General features: G+C 37.9%; 1 protein-coding gene and 1 long non-coding RNA gene across 3 annotated transcripts in view; one reads left to right on the forward strand and one right to left on the reverse strand.

Annotated features, from left to right (window-relative positions):
* Positions 1 to 12,098, forward strand: part of LOC131507028 (uncharacterized) — a 163,543-nt gene extending 151,445 nt beyond the window's left edge. The window contains exon 5 of the long non-coding RNA XR_009259276.1: positions 11,600 to 12,098. This is a non-coding gene — a long non-coding RNA (uncharacterized LOC131507028). The remainder of the gene's footprint in view (positions 1 to 11,599) is intronic.
* HHIP (hedgehog interacting protein) overlaps positions 1 to 14,392 on the reverse strand; it is a 95,623-nt gene that overhangs the window by 13,853 nt on the left and 67,378 nt on the right. For both annotated transcript variants that reach the window (XM_058721271.1, XM_058721270.1), the window contains exon 11: positions 11,960 to 12,041. In XM_058721271.1, coding sequence (XP_058577254.1) covers positions 11,960 to 12,041 — 82 coding nt within the window. The remainder of the gene's footprint in view (positions 1 to 11,959; positions 12,042 to 14,392) is intronic.

Below are 14,392 nucleotides of genomic sequence, written 5' to 3' on the forward strand. Positions count from 1 at the left end.
GTTCTACTAACATTTCTTTTTTCCATTGAAAAGAATAGGGTTCCTTTACATGGAATGAAGAGAAAACAAAAGGAATAAAACAAGTAAATTTGAATTTTATTATTAACCTTGAAATAGACTATCATATGTTTACATGAATACTACATATACCCAACTAGATGGCATCTAAACAAAATTCTAGAGTACATAGCTGTGATAGATTGCTTCATTTTTCATTCTTATTCTTACTGGACTGGAAACTTGGGTGTTTTAATGTAGGTGTACTAAGAATTGCTTAAATAGTTTTGTTCTTCTTTTAAACAATTACTTTTTTTTAACTTGTGGATCTTTACCTCTAGTGAATGAAGTCCAAGGTAGCTTTCAAAGTAGAAAACTTACCCAAAAGGATGTTTAGGTTTGTGATAAAGAATACATCAAACCCATTTGTTGATAGTTATCTCTATAGTCTTCAAACTTAATTTAAATCAGAAAAACACACTTTATAATCTTTCTACACTTGACAATGAAACAGTAGGGCTAGTGCCAGAAAACTGCCCCAAATTCTTCAGTGCATAAAGCATTGTTTCTGGAAAAACAATGGAAAAAAAAAAGAGAGAGAGAGAGAGAGAAAATAGCTCTGAACTTATGTACATTACATATCCTATTACAATTTTTTATTTGTACTGTATATTTCTAGAATTCCAACTTAGGATGGATAAAGCCAATGTTCCCCCACCCCCCACCCCCAAGATATTGCTTTGCATTACTACGTGTTCTATTCTGCATTTTCTTAGAAACCTACTCTGTTTGGTAGTATCATAAAGATTTAGATACTTTCCTGAAATAAAGGAAGAAGTTGAGAAGCATAAGTGATTTGTAACATAATCACATGTGATGACTTTTTGTGAGTAGCTAAGGCCAACAGTGAATGTCTCTAGGTAGTGAGATTATAGATGGTTTTAATTTTATGATATTTAATTTAATCAATCAACCAATCAATCCATAAATAAGAAGTCCTCTGTGCATCTGTATGGAAGCACAACGATAAATCCTATCTGAGCAGGCCTGTTCTTCAGATTGAATATGTCAGAAATCTGTCTATTGTGTTTTTTACAAAAAGTAAGGGGACTCATTCTGAAACTTTTGTTAGCGGCCCAGATTTTAAATTCATGTTAGTGTAAAACAAGGTACATAAAATCATGAGTAATACTTATTTATAAAATCCTGACTCATTAGAGGTTTCAGAAGAAGTAATAATTCTATAGCTTCTCTTAGTTAACAATCTGCTTAAGGGGGCAAGGTGATGTAAGAACTGTCTTATTCTTTTATCCACATTCACACTGGGACACATGGAAAAATGTTCCTTTGCAACTGTAACCTTCGCAAAACTATTTTTCTTCCAGGCTTTTTCCTATTCTCATGGGAAAGGAAAAACTGATAAATCTAAGTTCTTACGACTCATAGCATGGTTCCAGACCAGAAGAACCAACGTCACCTTGGAGTTTGTTAGAAATATAGAATCTCAGGCCCCTCCCCAGACTTACTGATTCTACACTATAGCCAGCATGTCAGGTGACACACATGCGATTTCAAGTTTGAGAAGCACTGTTCTCACTTAGGGCCATTTCCTAGCCAGTAGCAATTAATGTGGCCATGAATTAGTGTGGCCAGGAGCTTCTAAGTAAAGAATGCTTTGAAATTGTATGATTGGAGGGAGTCTTTGCCACTGCACAGGAAGCCAGTCTTTGGATGCCACCATGGATTCTATGGTTTAATGGGTTTCCTCACTGTAAGCATTTTGATACACAGCGATAATCCATAATCATGCATCATCTCTAAGACCAATATTCAGCACTTTTAGCTAAGAAAAGCTAAGGGAATGGAAACTTCTCATAATGGGATAGATTTTACTGTTTCCCATCTGTGTAACTTGGGCACAGGCATAAGCACTAACTTAGTAGAACTGTTATCATCTTTCACATACACATTTTAGTGCTTTTCTCGAAGGTCAATATATAAATTGATTTTTTTTTTGAAGTCTGGATAATTTTTAGTCTGGATGTTCACTAAATTCTTCTTGCTCGTGTTCACATTTCTCTTTTCAGTGTCAATTTATCCACAAGGAGTAGAATTTTGTATTCCACTAGATCTATACCATGTTTGGGGACTACACAGAGCGATTTTGTGGCAACTAGTAAGACAATACATTATACAAATTCAATTTGACTGTAAGGAATCTTATACATTCATAATACAATCATATTCCAGGTAAAAACATAGCCATGCAATAATGGTCTCACTGGGACTTCATGGAAGTGTAGATGGATGAATACATTTCCTAACAGTATTTTTCAAGTACTATTTGATGTGTCATTAAGGAATGCTGTCCTTGACATTATATTACATGGAGGCTGCAGAAATATCTTTTTATACATGTCTTGAGCAACCTTGATATTGGAGTAAAGGGAAAGATAATTTAAATTCAAGAATCGCTCTGGGGGCACCTGGGTGGCTCAGTTGGTTAAGCATCTGACTCTTGGTATTGGCTCAGGTCACGATCTCGCAGTTTGTGAGATGGAGCTCTGCACTAACAGTGTGGAGGCTGCTTGGGATTCTCTTTCTCAAGCCTCTCTGCCCCTCCCACCCCCAAATAAATAAATAAATAAACATGAAAAAGAAAGAGAATAGCTTTGAACTTATGTACATCACATATCCTATTATAATTTTTAATTTGTACTGTATATTTCTAGAATTCCAATTTAGGATGGATAAAGCCATTTTTTTCCCCTAGACATTGCTTTGAATTGCTACTACATTTCTCTGTTCTGAAATGTGCTGAAAAAATGGGGCTGGGCCTTGGCCTTTTTCTCTGAGACTAACGTCTTCATTTCGAGGTCTTGCAATTTAAATGCTGAGCATATGCTCACTCAGAAGTCATGCTGACTGGCTTTAATACCTGGGCAGTTTGGGATTGAGTGAGCACTAAATTCTAAAGGGGCAAAGACAGTGATGATTTGGTCAAGGGAGCCACAGGTTTAGCTGCCTCGGGCTAATAAGATTATGAGAACTTTCACAAATATCGCTAAATTCTGTTCTATGGTTAAAGATGCAACCATAATAAAACCAAATAATGAAGCCACTTACACTTTTCAGTAATTTCCTATTCAACTTTATCCTCATGAGGCAAGGCAAGTCCTGTTATTCCCCAAATTACAGGCACAGTACATGTATAAAGAGATTAAATGGCTTTCACGCAACTAGTTACACGTAGTCTGGAACTATCTCCTAGTGTAGTGTTCTTTCCATTCAACTGGTCTTCTTTAGGAAAAAGGGAGCAAAGTACCCATATTTTAGCCCCTATTAATCTCACCATCCAAATGCCACCACCACAGTACACAAGTATCTACGAGGGTATATGGGTCTCCTTCATTCAACTTCTCAGGTTAACTCAATGTATATATATTTCCATGGAAAAATTGGGAAATGAAAAGTTATGTATTTCCTCAAAGGGAAAACCTAGGAGAAATATTAATGAAACTAGATGATAATGTCATCTTTTACCGAAAAAAAAAAGTTCAATTTTCTTAAACTGCCTGCAATGTCCATTGCATTATGTTTTCAATGTCCTAAATTCAGAAACAGGTCTACCCCAATTATCAGTGGTGAATACAGAAAAATAGGCATTTCCACTTTAATTCAACGTACACGCTCCTGAAAAATCTTCTATGGTACAAAACTGCATACTAAAAATAATAGGGTTTATGTGAAGAATAGGGTTGGGGAAGATCCCTCAAGATCTGTGCAACTTTGTAACTAAAAAAACAAAACCTGGAACCTTTGGGAGAGCGCTGGGACAGCTGGAGGCTGCCTCAGCTGAGATTAGGGACACACAAAAACAAAATGGTGGTGAGCTCCTGGGAAGTGCAACCTGCATGGAGCAGGGGCTGCAGGAAGCATCCCTGGGGAGGAACACCCATGCAGGCACTTATCTTTCATTTTACCTCTGAGATGAGAAGCCTCCTCTGCCTTTGCAACAGCCTGCCTGAGGGTTTGTTCTTTTTCTTCTAATAATGGCCCTACTTGCTTGAAAAGCTACATAATTTCCATGTTATATGGTCATTGTTCTCTTTTATCTGAGAGTTAGTGTTAAAGAAAATCACAGTGTAGCAGAACGGACTGGGCCAGGGAGCCAAATCATGGTGAGTCTTACCCATCTCAGTATCCATAGCTTTCTGGACTATTAATACTGTTAAGTTACAGTGTACAATGTTCTCGCATAATTTTTTTTTTGTCCCAAAGTGTTATTTATCTCAGATAATATTATTTATGTTTTTGATAATGTATGTAATCTCCCAATTTAAGGTAAAAATTAGCTCCTTAGAGGTTGGAACTAAATTCTCATTTATATCCTCCCTCTGTAGCACATAATACAATATCTTGAACACAGGAGACAGGTAAAAGATACTTGTAGATTGATTAAATCTCCTGATTTAATTCTGGAGTGTAACAGTATACTTACTCTGATAAGATAAAAATAAAAACTGAAAAATTGGAGCACAGTGAAAAGTCAATGCCATTGCTCCCTAATATAAAGAAGGAAATCTACTCTGTTCAGAAGTTTATGTTCAAAAGCAATTTTTAACTTAAGAACTTAATTTATAAAACCATAATTAATAAAAAAAAATCTTAGATACTAAATAAATGCCTGTAATTGGGAAACTAGGCACTTAAAACACCTTGATTACATTATGATTCAAAAGACTTAAAAGCCTACAGTCTATTCTTTTAGAAATCACCAAAAATAAATAAATCTTTTTCTCACTTACAAAGCTGTAGAGGTATCAGTGTTTTAATTTTACATCATAGGAAGGCAGAAATTTTAAATATCACTAAACGTTTTAAATGGGAAGCAAAAATTCAACACAAGTTTCTTTCTGTCTTTAAAAGAACACAAGAATGTCGATTTAAATTCTCTTTCAAGACCATGAGGGTGACAAATACCCAAATTTTGTTGTTATATTTTTTGATTCATTTGTCAGTGTTGACAAAAACAAGTCGTGTAAGCAACAGATTTTTTTTGAATTAGTAAAAAAAAAAAGGGGGGGGGAAGAAAAGATGCTAAGATGAAGTTTTTCCTTTAAAAAGTACATCTTTCTCAGGATACCTGGCTGGCTCAGTTGACAGAGTATGCGAATCTTGATCTTGAAGCTGTAAGTTCAAGCCCCATATTGGGTGTAGAGATTACTTAAAAATAAAATCTTAAATAAATAAATAAATAAATAAGTACACCTTCCTCTAGAAAACATCTTTTTACAAATTTATGGAGCTGTTTTATGCAAGGTTAAATCTGCTTTTATCTCAATTACTGCAATATCTGATGACACGTTGCCTTACAATGAAACTACAAAATATTCAGGAGATCTAATAATATCTGACTTCACCATTGCCCTAGGCAGGGGAGTGACATGGGAATTAAAAAGAAAAGCTTTAAAGAATTTTCGACTCTTGGGGCTCCTGGGTGGCTCAGTCAGTTGAACTTCCGACTTTGGTTCAGGTCATGATCTCATGGTTCATGGGTTCAAGCCCCGTGTTGGGCTCTGTGCTGACAGCTCAGAGCCTGGAGCCTGCTTCAGGTTCTGTGTCTCCCTTTCTGCCCCTCCCCTGCTCATGCTCTGTCTCTCTCTCTCTCAAAAATAAATAAACATAAACAAAAAAATTAAAAAAAAAGAAGTTTCTACTCAACAAAAGAGTCTCATTTTGAAGAATATATTCTTCATTATTCATATTTTTCATTTTCGGTGGTAATGAAGTCTTCATTGCAATCTGTACAATTAATTCTAGGAATTGATATTTCAACATTTCAAAACTGATAGTTTAAGAGAGATTACAATTAGTATAAAGCAGAAAATTCCCTTGAATCTGTGGTCATATGTCACATCTCCAGGAAATAAGATACACACACACACACACACACACACACACACACACATATATATGGATATACATATGTATATATATATGTGTGTGTGTGTGTGTGTGTGTGTGTGTGTGTATGGAGATATATATGTGTATATATACGGAGAGAGAGAGAGACAGAGTGAAAGAGAGAGAAAAAGAACGCCTTATAGAAGCATTTTAAGTGACAATGATTTTTTTCATAAATTATTAAATAATATTTTCTATTTATTTTGAAATAGGTGGGGGTTCTAAGCAGCAGGGTGTGGCTTACTTGAGTGGGCTTAAATGTGTGTGCATATGTATCCATATGCAAATCTTAGTAAAGTATGACCAAAATTCCAGTTATTCTTAGGTCATTACCATACATTATGCATGCATGCTCCTTCATTCATAGAAGTGTTTAGTTTGATCTTACCCCTTTCTTTTGTAATATTATCCTCAAAATTTCAAATGCTATACAGCAGCTTAGAAAGGATTTGTCAGTCAAAAGTGTGTTATGCATCGCAACATAAAGTATAGCTCATTAAGAGTAAAATACAAGCTGGCAGATAAGAATATATCCATTTGTAGTTATCCGATATGTAGAAGAAGAATAATAACAAACATGTAAAACATGCATCCTTGTCTTTTAGACTTCAAATCCACCATGCTGAATGGATTTTTATAGGGCATATACTTGTTCATGACCTTTACTGTTAAGAAATTCTGTCATGTTTGAAAACTAGTCCCTAGTGGAGCCTGTGTCCCTGTTAATAGTTGAAAGGTCAATGGAGCTGCTAAACAGTTTGTATTACTGTCAGGGTGGCCATGAAAACACCGCCTGCGGCAAGAGGACTCGGCAGCTGGGTCAACAGGCACTGTGGGGATTTATCAACCTAGGGGGGCCACTTGCATAAAACTTTGACTGATGAATTGGGACTAGACTGGCTTATTGGGCTAAAGCCTCTCTATTATGTGTGACTTTCCTTAGGGTGGCAGGGCTGCGTGCAGGCTCCCTGAGACATATGCAAAGGATAAACAACTGATTTCCTCTTATGAAGTGATTTTTTTTTTTTTAAGTATTCTTCAGCATCCAGGATAATAAGGAGTAGGATGAGGATATTAAGAAAAAAATAAACAAAAGGCAGTAAGTAGGGCCATGGAGGGGAGAAATGGGGAGGAGGCATGGGGAGCAGTTTTTGGTACTGGTCACTGCAGGAGTCTGAAGATACAACGTTTCTATAAGATGACTTCTGAAGCCTGGAATTTGCATTGTTAATTTGTAGACCTCTTAAGGGAATGGTCTTGTGTGACGTGTTCAGATAACAGATAAGCACTATGTTAAAATAGAGCAAGACTGGCTACATGGTAATTAAATCAATATGATTAGGAAGAATTTTGTTTTACAGATTCCTGGAGAAATAACCCTGGAAATGTTTCAAAGTAAAAAAAAAAGGGGGGGGGGTCATTTGGTTTAAGTTCATCTGACACAAAAATTAAAGAATCTTTGGCAGCAGTATTTAAAAAATAATTATGTTCTATAAAAATAAATCTTGGACGGTATGTAACTGTTAGAATTCTTTAATTTCCACCCCACAGGAGCATTTGTTTGGTTCTGAAAAGATTTAATTCAGAGCAAGCAACCAGGGCATGATGCTTGGACATTTGGAAACTAAGTATTAAGAGCTCTTGAAAGCTCCACCAACATCTTTACCCCAATTTTGGGAAGAGATCCTGAAAACGGAAGAGATCACCTTAAAATAATTCTTTTTTTTTATATACATGTTTTTGTCTTAAGGTTTTATTTAAGTGATCTCTACACCCAACGCGGGGCTCAAACTCACGACCTGAGATCAAGGGTCGCTCGCTCTTCAGACTGAGCCAGCCAAGGGCTCCACATGAAAATAATTCTTGAATGCATAGGATGAATACCAACAATAGTACAGAATTCACGATGTTCTAAATGTATTATTTAACTATCTTCAAAGGCACTCCACAGAAATGAGGAAGGGGCAGAATGATCAGCTGTACTCTCTTGATGAGCAAAGGGGCCCAGTAGAGTTAAATAACTTCATGCAGGGTCCTTCGGTAAGGAAAATTCAGAGACAAGACCAGTTGACTCTGTGTCCTGACAAGATGGACTCGTTCCTAGTCTTGATTAGTCTTAGATGGCACTAAATTTTGGTGAAACTAAAATTATTGCCCACCTCTTGTACTCAGTGTATTGAAATCTGTTTTCTGGAACTGTTGGCCAAAGGAGCTCCCCTAGATGGGGCAGGCAGGACCCAATATTAGAGACTTTTGGGGATCCAGTGAGTTGACTCAGGAAGCTGGGTGATTGGTATTGACTTGATCCTAACTCCACTCTGTCACGAGATGCAAGTGGTTCAACTTTGACAATATTCCTGAAGTGTGTTCAATGTTCTTGTTACTTTTTTAATGCTTATTCATTTTTGAGAGAGAGACAGAGTGCCAGCAGGGGCGGTGCAGAGATGGAGGGAGACACAGAATCTGAAGCAGGCTCTAGGCTCTGAGCTGTCAGCACAGAGACTGACGCGGGGCTCGAACTCATGGACTGAGAGATCATGACCTGAGCCGAAGTCGAACACTTAACTGACTGAGCCACCCAGGTGCCCCTCAATGTTCTAACACGAAGGAAAATTCATTCTTTCTCTACTTTTCCCTTAAATGATTCCTGAGTTCTAGTTAACGTTTAGGAAAACCTGGTTGTAGTGTTATTGAATTTGCATGTTTTTAAATGATAAATAATGAGTTTTGATTTTTCTAACAGGTTATCTTGCCATCCTTTTCTGAGAAGGATGCCCAGTGTAAAATAATTTTAAGCTTACGTAAATGCTTATGTAACAAATAGCATTAGGCCAAACTGTCTTATAGACTGAGGTTAATGCTGTAACCTAATCTAGTTTTGCCAAAATGACTTAAGAATGTTGCATATGGTTTTTAAACTCTATCGTCTTTGTTATATGTGAGTGTGTGTGTGTGTGTGTGTGTGTGTGTGCAGGGAAAAACAAAAAACATAAATCTTATAGTGAGTAAGAATGTAATTTCTATGACATGTAATATAGAATATAAAAATTTTATAATTTGGTGTTATTCTCTTCTAGGACCATGAGTCAAGTGCTGTTTGAAAGTAATGATTCTGAAAACATTATTGTTACAAGTCTGGGAACTCCTCCACAAGAATACAATTAACCTAAGATTTTAAGTTGAGTTAGATTTTAGGTATAACAAGAAATGTCTATCTATTGTTTTCTTCAGTTCATGAGGCTCTTTCTTCAAATTCTCTCTCAAAAGTTTTGGAGAAACAGTTTGGCTCTCAAGCAGACATCCTGAACAATGTTAAGCTAGTAATTAGCTCACGTTTCTAAAATAATCCCATTCACGTACACTAAAGGGTCTGCTTCTATAGAACTTCAACTCATCTAGGGAGAAATACTATAATAATAAACGTTGGCATCCAAATTGAAACAGCATGAGGCTCCCAACAAATGTTTATGAAAACATTTGTTTTCTTATAGTTGGTTTAATCTTAAAATTTATGTCCATGCCTGTGTACAAGGACAGTGTGTTTGGGACTCTGTTACTACCCCCACCTTCTGAAAACCAAACACACATCTGAACCCTGGCCCCACACATGACAGGACTCAGCAGAAACAGGCACTGTAATGAGAAGTCAGGACTTTTCAGGTATGTCACTCTGAGACCACCCTACTAGAGGAGGCCCTCAGATCACGAAGCCAAGGTCCCTTATGGAAACCCTGCTAATTAGACACGAATAATGGATTGAAGGTGTAAAATTCACCTCAGCTCACCACCAGCAGACTAAACAATCCAGATGACGAGAGAAAGATTTTGTGAGAAGGAGGAAGAATTCATTATAAGACTACCAGGAAGCTTGTAAAAGCATATCAGCTTTGACAAACTTAATGAAATAACAATGACTAATTTTGAAATGAAGGGCATTAGATCTGAGTGAAATCCCTAGACAGACACCATTATGAATCATTAGAATGCTTACTTTGTGAATTAACGTTAGTTTGATTTTTGTTCTTAATATTGCCAACTTCAACCACCACTGAAGTGCCTGTTATTTTTTTCATTCATCACTTTGCTTTTGGCAAAGAGGACATTCGTTTCACATCCAAGGAGGAAAAGATCTACAACATATAAATAGGTGCTTCTCTTATCGTGGAAGAAAGTGATATGCCAAGAGACCATTTAGGACTGATCACTCCTTTTTTTTTTGTTCTGTAGTACCAATGTTAACTTACACTTTTCTCAAGAAAGATAGTGTTTTGTGGTATGGGAAGAGGACAAAACTCTCTATTTTGTTTTCTGGGGGAAAAACATACACTATAACTTACAGATAATATTTTAAAGTGTAAATTTGCTTTTAGCAAACTTTTTAGATATTGGAATTTATTCTTCTAAAAGAGACGTGAGGGACGCCTGGGTGGCTCAGGTGGTTGGGTGTCCGACTTCAGCTCAGGTCATGATCTTACAGCTTGAGGGTTCAAGCCCCACGTAGGGCTCTGTGCTGACAGCTCGGAGCCTGGAGCCTGCTTTGGATTCTGTGTCTCCCTCTCTCTCTGCCCCTCCCCGCTCACTCTCTGTCTCTCTCTCTCCTTCAAATATAAATAAACATTAAAAAAAATTTTTTTAAAGAGATGTGAAATTTGGGAATTTAAATACGCTAATGGGCTCAGGAAGATAAGTTAATACAGAAAGATTTTGAAATTCACACCCTGGTGGAGCTGGAGTCTGGCAACAGTGCATTCAACAGTAGTGGTATTTGAGGACACCTAGGTTCTGTAACAGTTATTTCTAAACTCATGGCTAATATCTATTTGACAGTATATAATTTTATCAGCTTCTGATAGTTCCAACTTATCCATGAAATTAAGAACTGACTAATTATGATTCAAGATAACAATGCTGTGATGTGTCGGTGGAAAAGAGCACGGGGGATAAATATGTTATTTAAAAGATTAAACATTCGGGGCACCTGGATAGCTCAGTCCAACTCTTGATTTCAGCTCAGGTCATGATCTCATGGTTCTTGAGATCGAGCCCCTTGTTAGGCTCTGCACTGACAACTTGGAGCCTGCTTGGGACTTTCTCTCTCCCTCTCTTTCTGCCCCTCCCCCGCTCATATTCTCTGTCTCTCTCAAAATAAATAAATAAACATTAAAAAAATAAAAATTAGGCGTGCCTGGGTGGCTCAGTCAGGTAAGCATCTGACTTCGGCTCAGGTCATGATCTCGCAGTTCACAGGTTGGAGCCCCTGCATCGGGCTCTGTGCTGACAGCTCAGAGCCTGGAGCCTGCTTTAGATTCTGTCTCTCTCTGCCCCTCTCCTGCTCATGCTCATGCTCTGTCTCTGTCTCTCTCTCTTTTAAAAATAAATAAAATAGATTAAATTTTAATAGATTAAAACATTAAAAAAAAAGAAGATTAAACATCAAATCTTCCTCTTGCTGCGGTAAATGACAACATTTCTTTAGTTTCCATTTGTTTAGTCACATTAGCCTGCATGACAGCTGTGAGCTTCCAGATAGTTTTGAAATGAGGCTCAGATGTTGAAACTGCCAAATAGCTTATCTTGATTACCTGACAAAACAAATCATACTGAATAGCTATAACGTCTGCCAATATGTTTCTAGTTTTCTAGAAAGAAGAGGAAGGTTTATTGCTTCCAACATGAAAGCCAATACCTTTCACATTAGGGTCCTCTTCTGGCGTGTAACTGAGGATGCTGATTCCACAAATCAAATGCTCCTCTCCGATGGCAACAAGAATGGCATGAATATGTGGACATAATGGGGCTTATAAAGTTCAGCAGGGTCAAGTCTAGCCCTCATAGACTGGAGTGGAGGGTTCTCCCAGGATAGCACTTGGCATATGGACAAGGCAGAAGTGTTCATCTTTGTTGATTGCTAATTGCAATTCATCGTCCTCAATGTGAAGACACTAAAACAACTTGGACAAACTGCTTGACTTCAAGGAATATAAAGAGATCTCACCTTTTGGGATCTACAATTTTGTAGAGTTTTCCATTGTGAGTCTGGGTCATACTTTTACTACTTGATAGAATGTAAACTTCACCTGTGAAAAGTGAAATACAGTAAGTTAATTTACAGTATTATAAAGCCTTACTTCCTATTGTCGAAGCAGATTATTTCATATAAATAAATGGATATTTTGTTTTATTTATTCAATTTGTTTAATGTTTATTTATTTTTGAGAAAAAGAGAGTGAGACAGAGTGTGAACAGGGGAGGGGCAGAGAGAGAGGGAGACACAGAATCTGAAGCAGGCTCTAGGCTCTGAGCTGTCAGCACAGAGCCTAACGTGGGGCTCACATCCACAGACCATGAGATCATGACCTGAGTCGAAGTTGGGGGCTTAACCAACTAAGGCACCCAGATGTCCCAATAAATGGACATTTTATATTTATTTTTGTATCTATTTGTACATATGTATACGTATGTATGTACATATGTATATATGTATGTGTACGTATATGTGTGTATGTGCATGCGCATGTATATGTCATGTATCTGTATCTCTCTATGTATCTCCTCACAGCCTCAAGAAAATCACTTGCCTAAAGATTATGAGAGTCGCTGGGGCACGTGGGTGGCTCAGTCGGTTAAGCATCCGACTTCAGCTCAGGTCATGATCTCACAATAGGTGGGTCCGAACCCCGTATCAGGCTCTGTGCTGACAGCTTAGAGCCTGGAGCCTGTTTCAGATTCTGTCTGTCTCTCTCTCTCTCTCTCTCTCTCTGCCCTTCCCCCACTCTCTCTCTCTCTTTCTCTCAAAAATAAACATTAAAAAAAAGATTATGAGAGTCTCACAAGTCTACTTTCACAGTGCATCCAGAATTCAGTCACTTGTCTCCACATCCTACTACTATTTCCAGAACAAGCAGATACCAGTGTGTCCTGGATTAGGGCAGGAGCCTCCTAACTGATCTCCCTGCTTCTCCCTTGTTCTTCTATGTTTAATTTCAACATACCATCCACAGAAGATCCTTAAAGCAAGTTACGTTGTTTAAGTTGGATCACGTTCCTTTGTTTCAGTACTTCCAATGGCTTCTAATCTCTCTCAGAGCAAAAGTAAGTCCTGGCAGTGGCCTATGATGCCTCCCCTTATTGCTCTGACCTCATGTGCTATGCTTCACCCTCTTGTTCACTCCTTCCTAGCCACAGTGGCCTCCTGGCTTTGTACACATGAGGCAGCCCCTGTGCCAGGCTCCTGTCTAAGGAGGCCCCCCCCCCCTCCCCGGTTTCAGGCTCTTCGTCAGGCTCCTGACTCAGTTCCTATCTCAGCTTCTGTTCCAGGCTCTACCTGTCACAGCATCTGTCCCAAGTTGTCCCAGCCTCCTGTCCTTCACTAGATCTCCACTAGGTTGGCTTTTCTTTCCCCCTTCAAGTCTGTACATAAATATCATCTTTTCTGACTGCACTATTTAAAATTGCACTGCTCCCAACCCTCTTCACAATGGGACTTTTCTCCAAAGCATTTACCAGTTAACACTATATATAGATAGATATGTCCCTCTCTCTCTCTCTGTTTATACACACACACACACACACACACACACACACACACATATATACATATGTGTGCACCCAACATGGGGTTTGAACCCACGACCCTGAGATCAAGAGTTGGATGCTCCTCAGGCTTTGCCAGCCAGGTGCCCTCTTAAGTAATCTCTACACCCAACGTGAAACTTGAACTCATGCCTCCGAGATCAAGAGTTGGATGCTTCCCCAACTGAGCTAACCAGGCACCCCCATAGGGCTCTTAATCAAAGCCAAAGAGTATCACATTAAGGGGTAATTCAGTGAAAGTCAGTTTAATTTTAATTATAAAGTATACACGATGCTGTAGCTTTTGACAGTAAGGATTGTATATGTTTCATTTGTTAGGTCTACTCCCAACATAGTATTAAGTGCAGATAGATGTTTGCATATTTTGACCAATGGTGGTGACACTAACAGGATGATTGATGGTGAGTCATTTGCAGTAAGGTCTGGGGAACTCAGAATGATTCAGTCACAACATCTAAATATTCATTTCTAACTCTGCCACAAACAATTTAATCCTCATTTATATTTTAAAACCAGGGTTTGCCAATGAAATTTAAATTACATTACAGAGTATTTCAGTGGAGAAGGGTATCTCTTTGGTTTTTCTGAGTGGGCTAGGAGATACCAAGGGAAAATTAATTGTAAATGTTTTCAATGTTGGAACAAGAAAAGAACAGATTGGACTTCTCTTCTTTAAATCATTGTATTCCTGTGGCTCTGAAATCCATGTTAAGTCCCTTGTTAAACTAAGTGAATGGCATAAAACTATTTACTTATGAATTCCCCATTTGATGTAATAAAACCAAAGCTGGACCTTTAGAGAAAATATTCGGATTCAGATGGGAAACACAACTCT

This window comes from Neofelis nebulosa, chromosome 3 (genome assembly GCF_028018385.1).
Source record: "Neofelis nebulosa isolate mNeoNeb1 chromosome 3, mNeoNeb1.pri, whole genome shotgun sequence".
In the NCBI taxonomy this organism is placed as follows: Eukaryota; Metazoa; Chordata; class Mammalia; order Carnivora; family Felidae; genus Neofelis; species Neofelis nebulosa.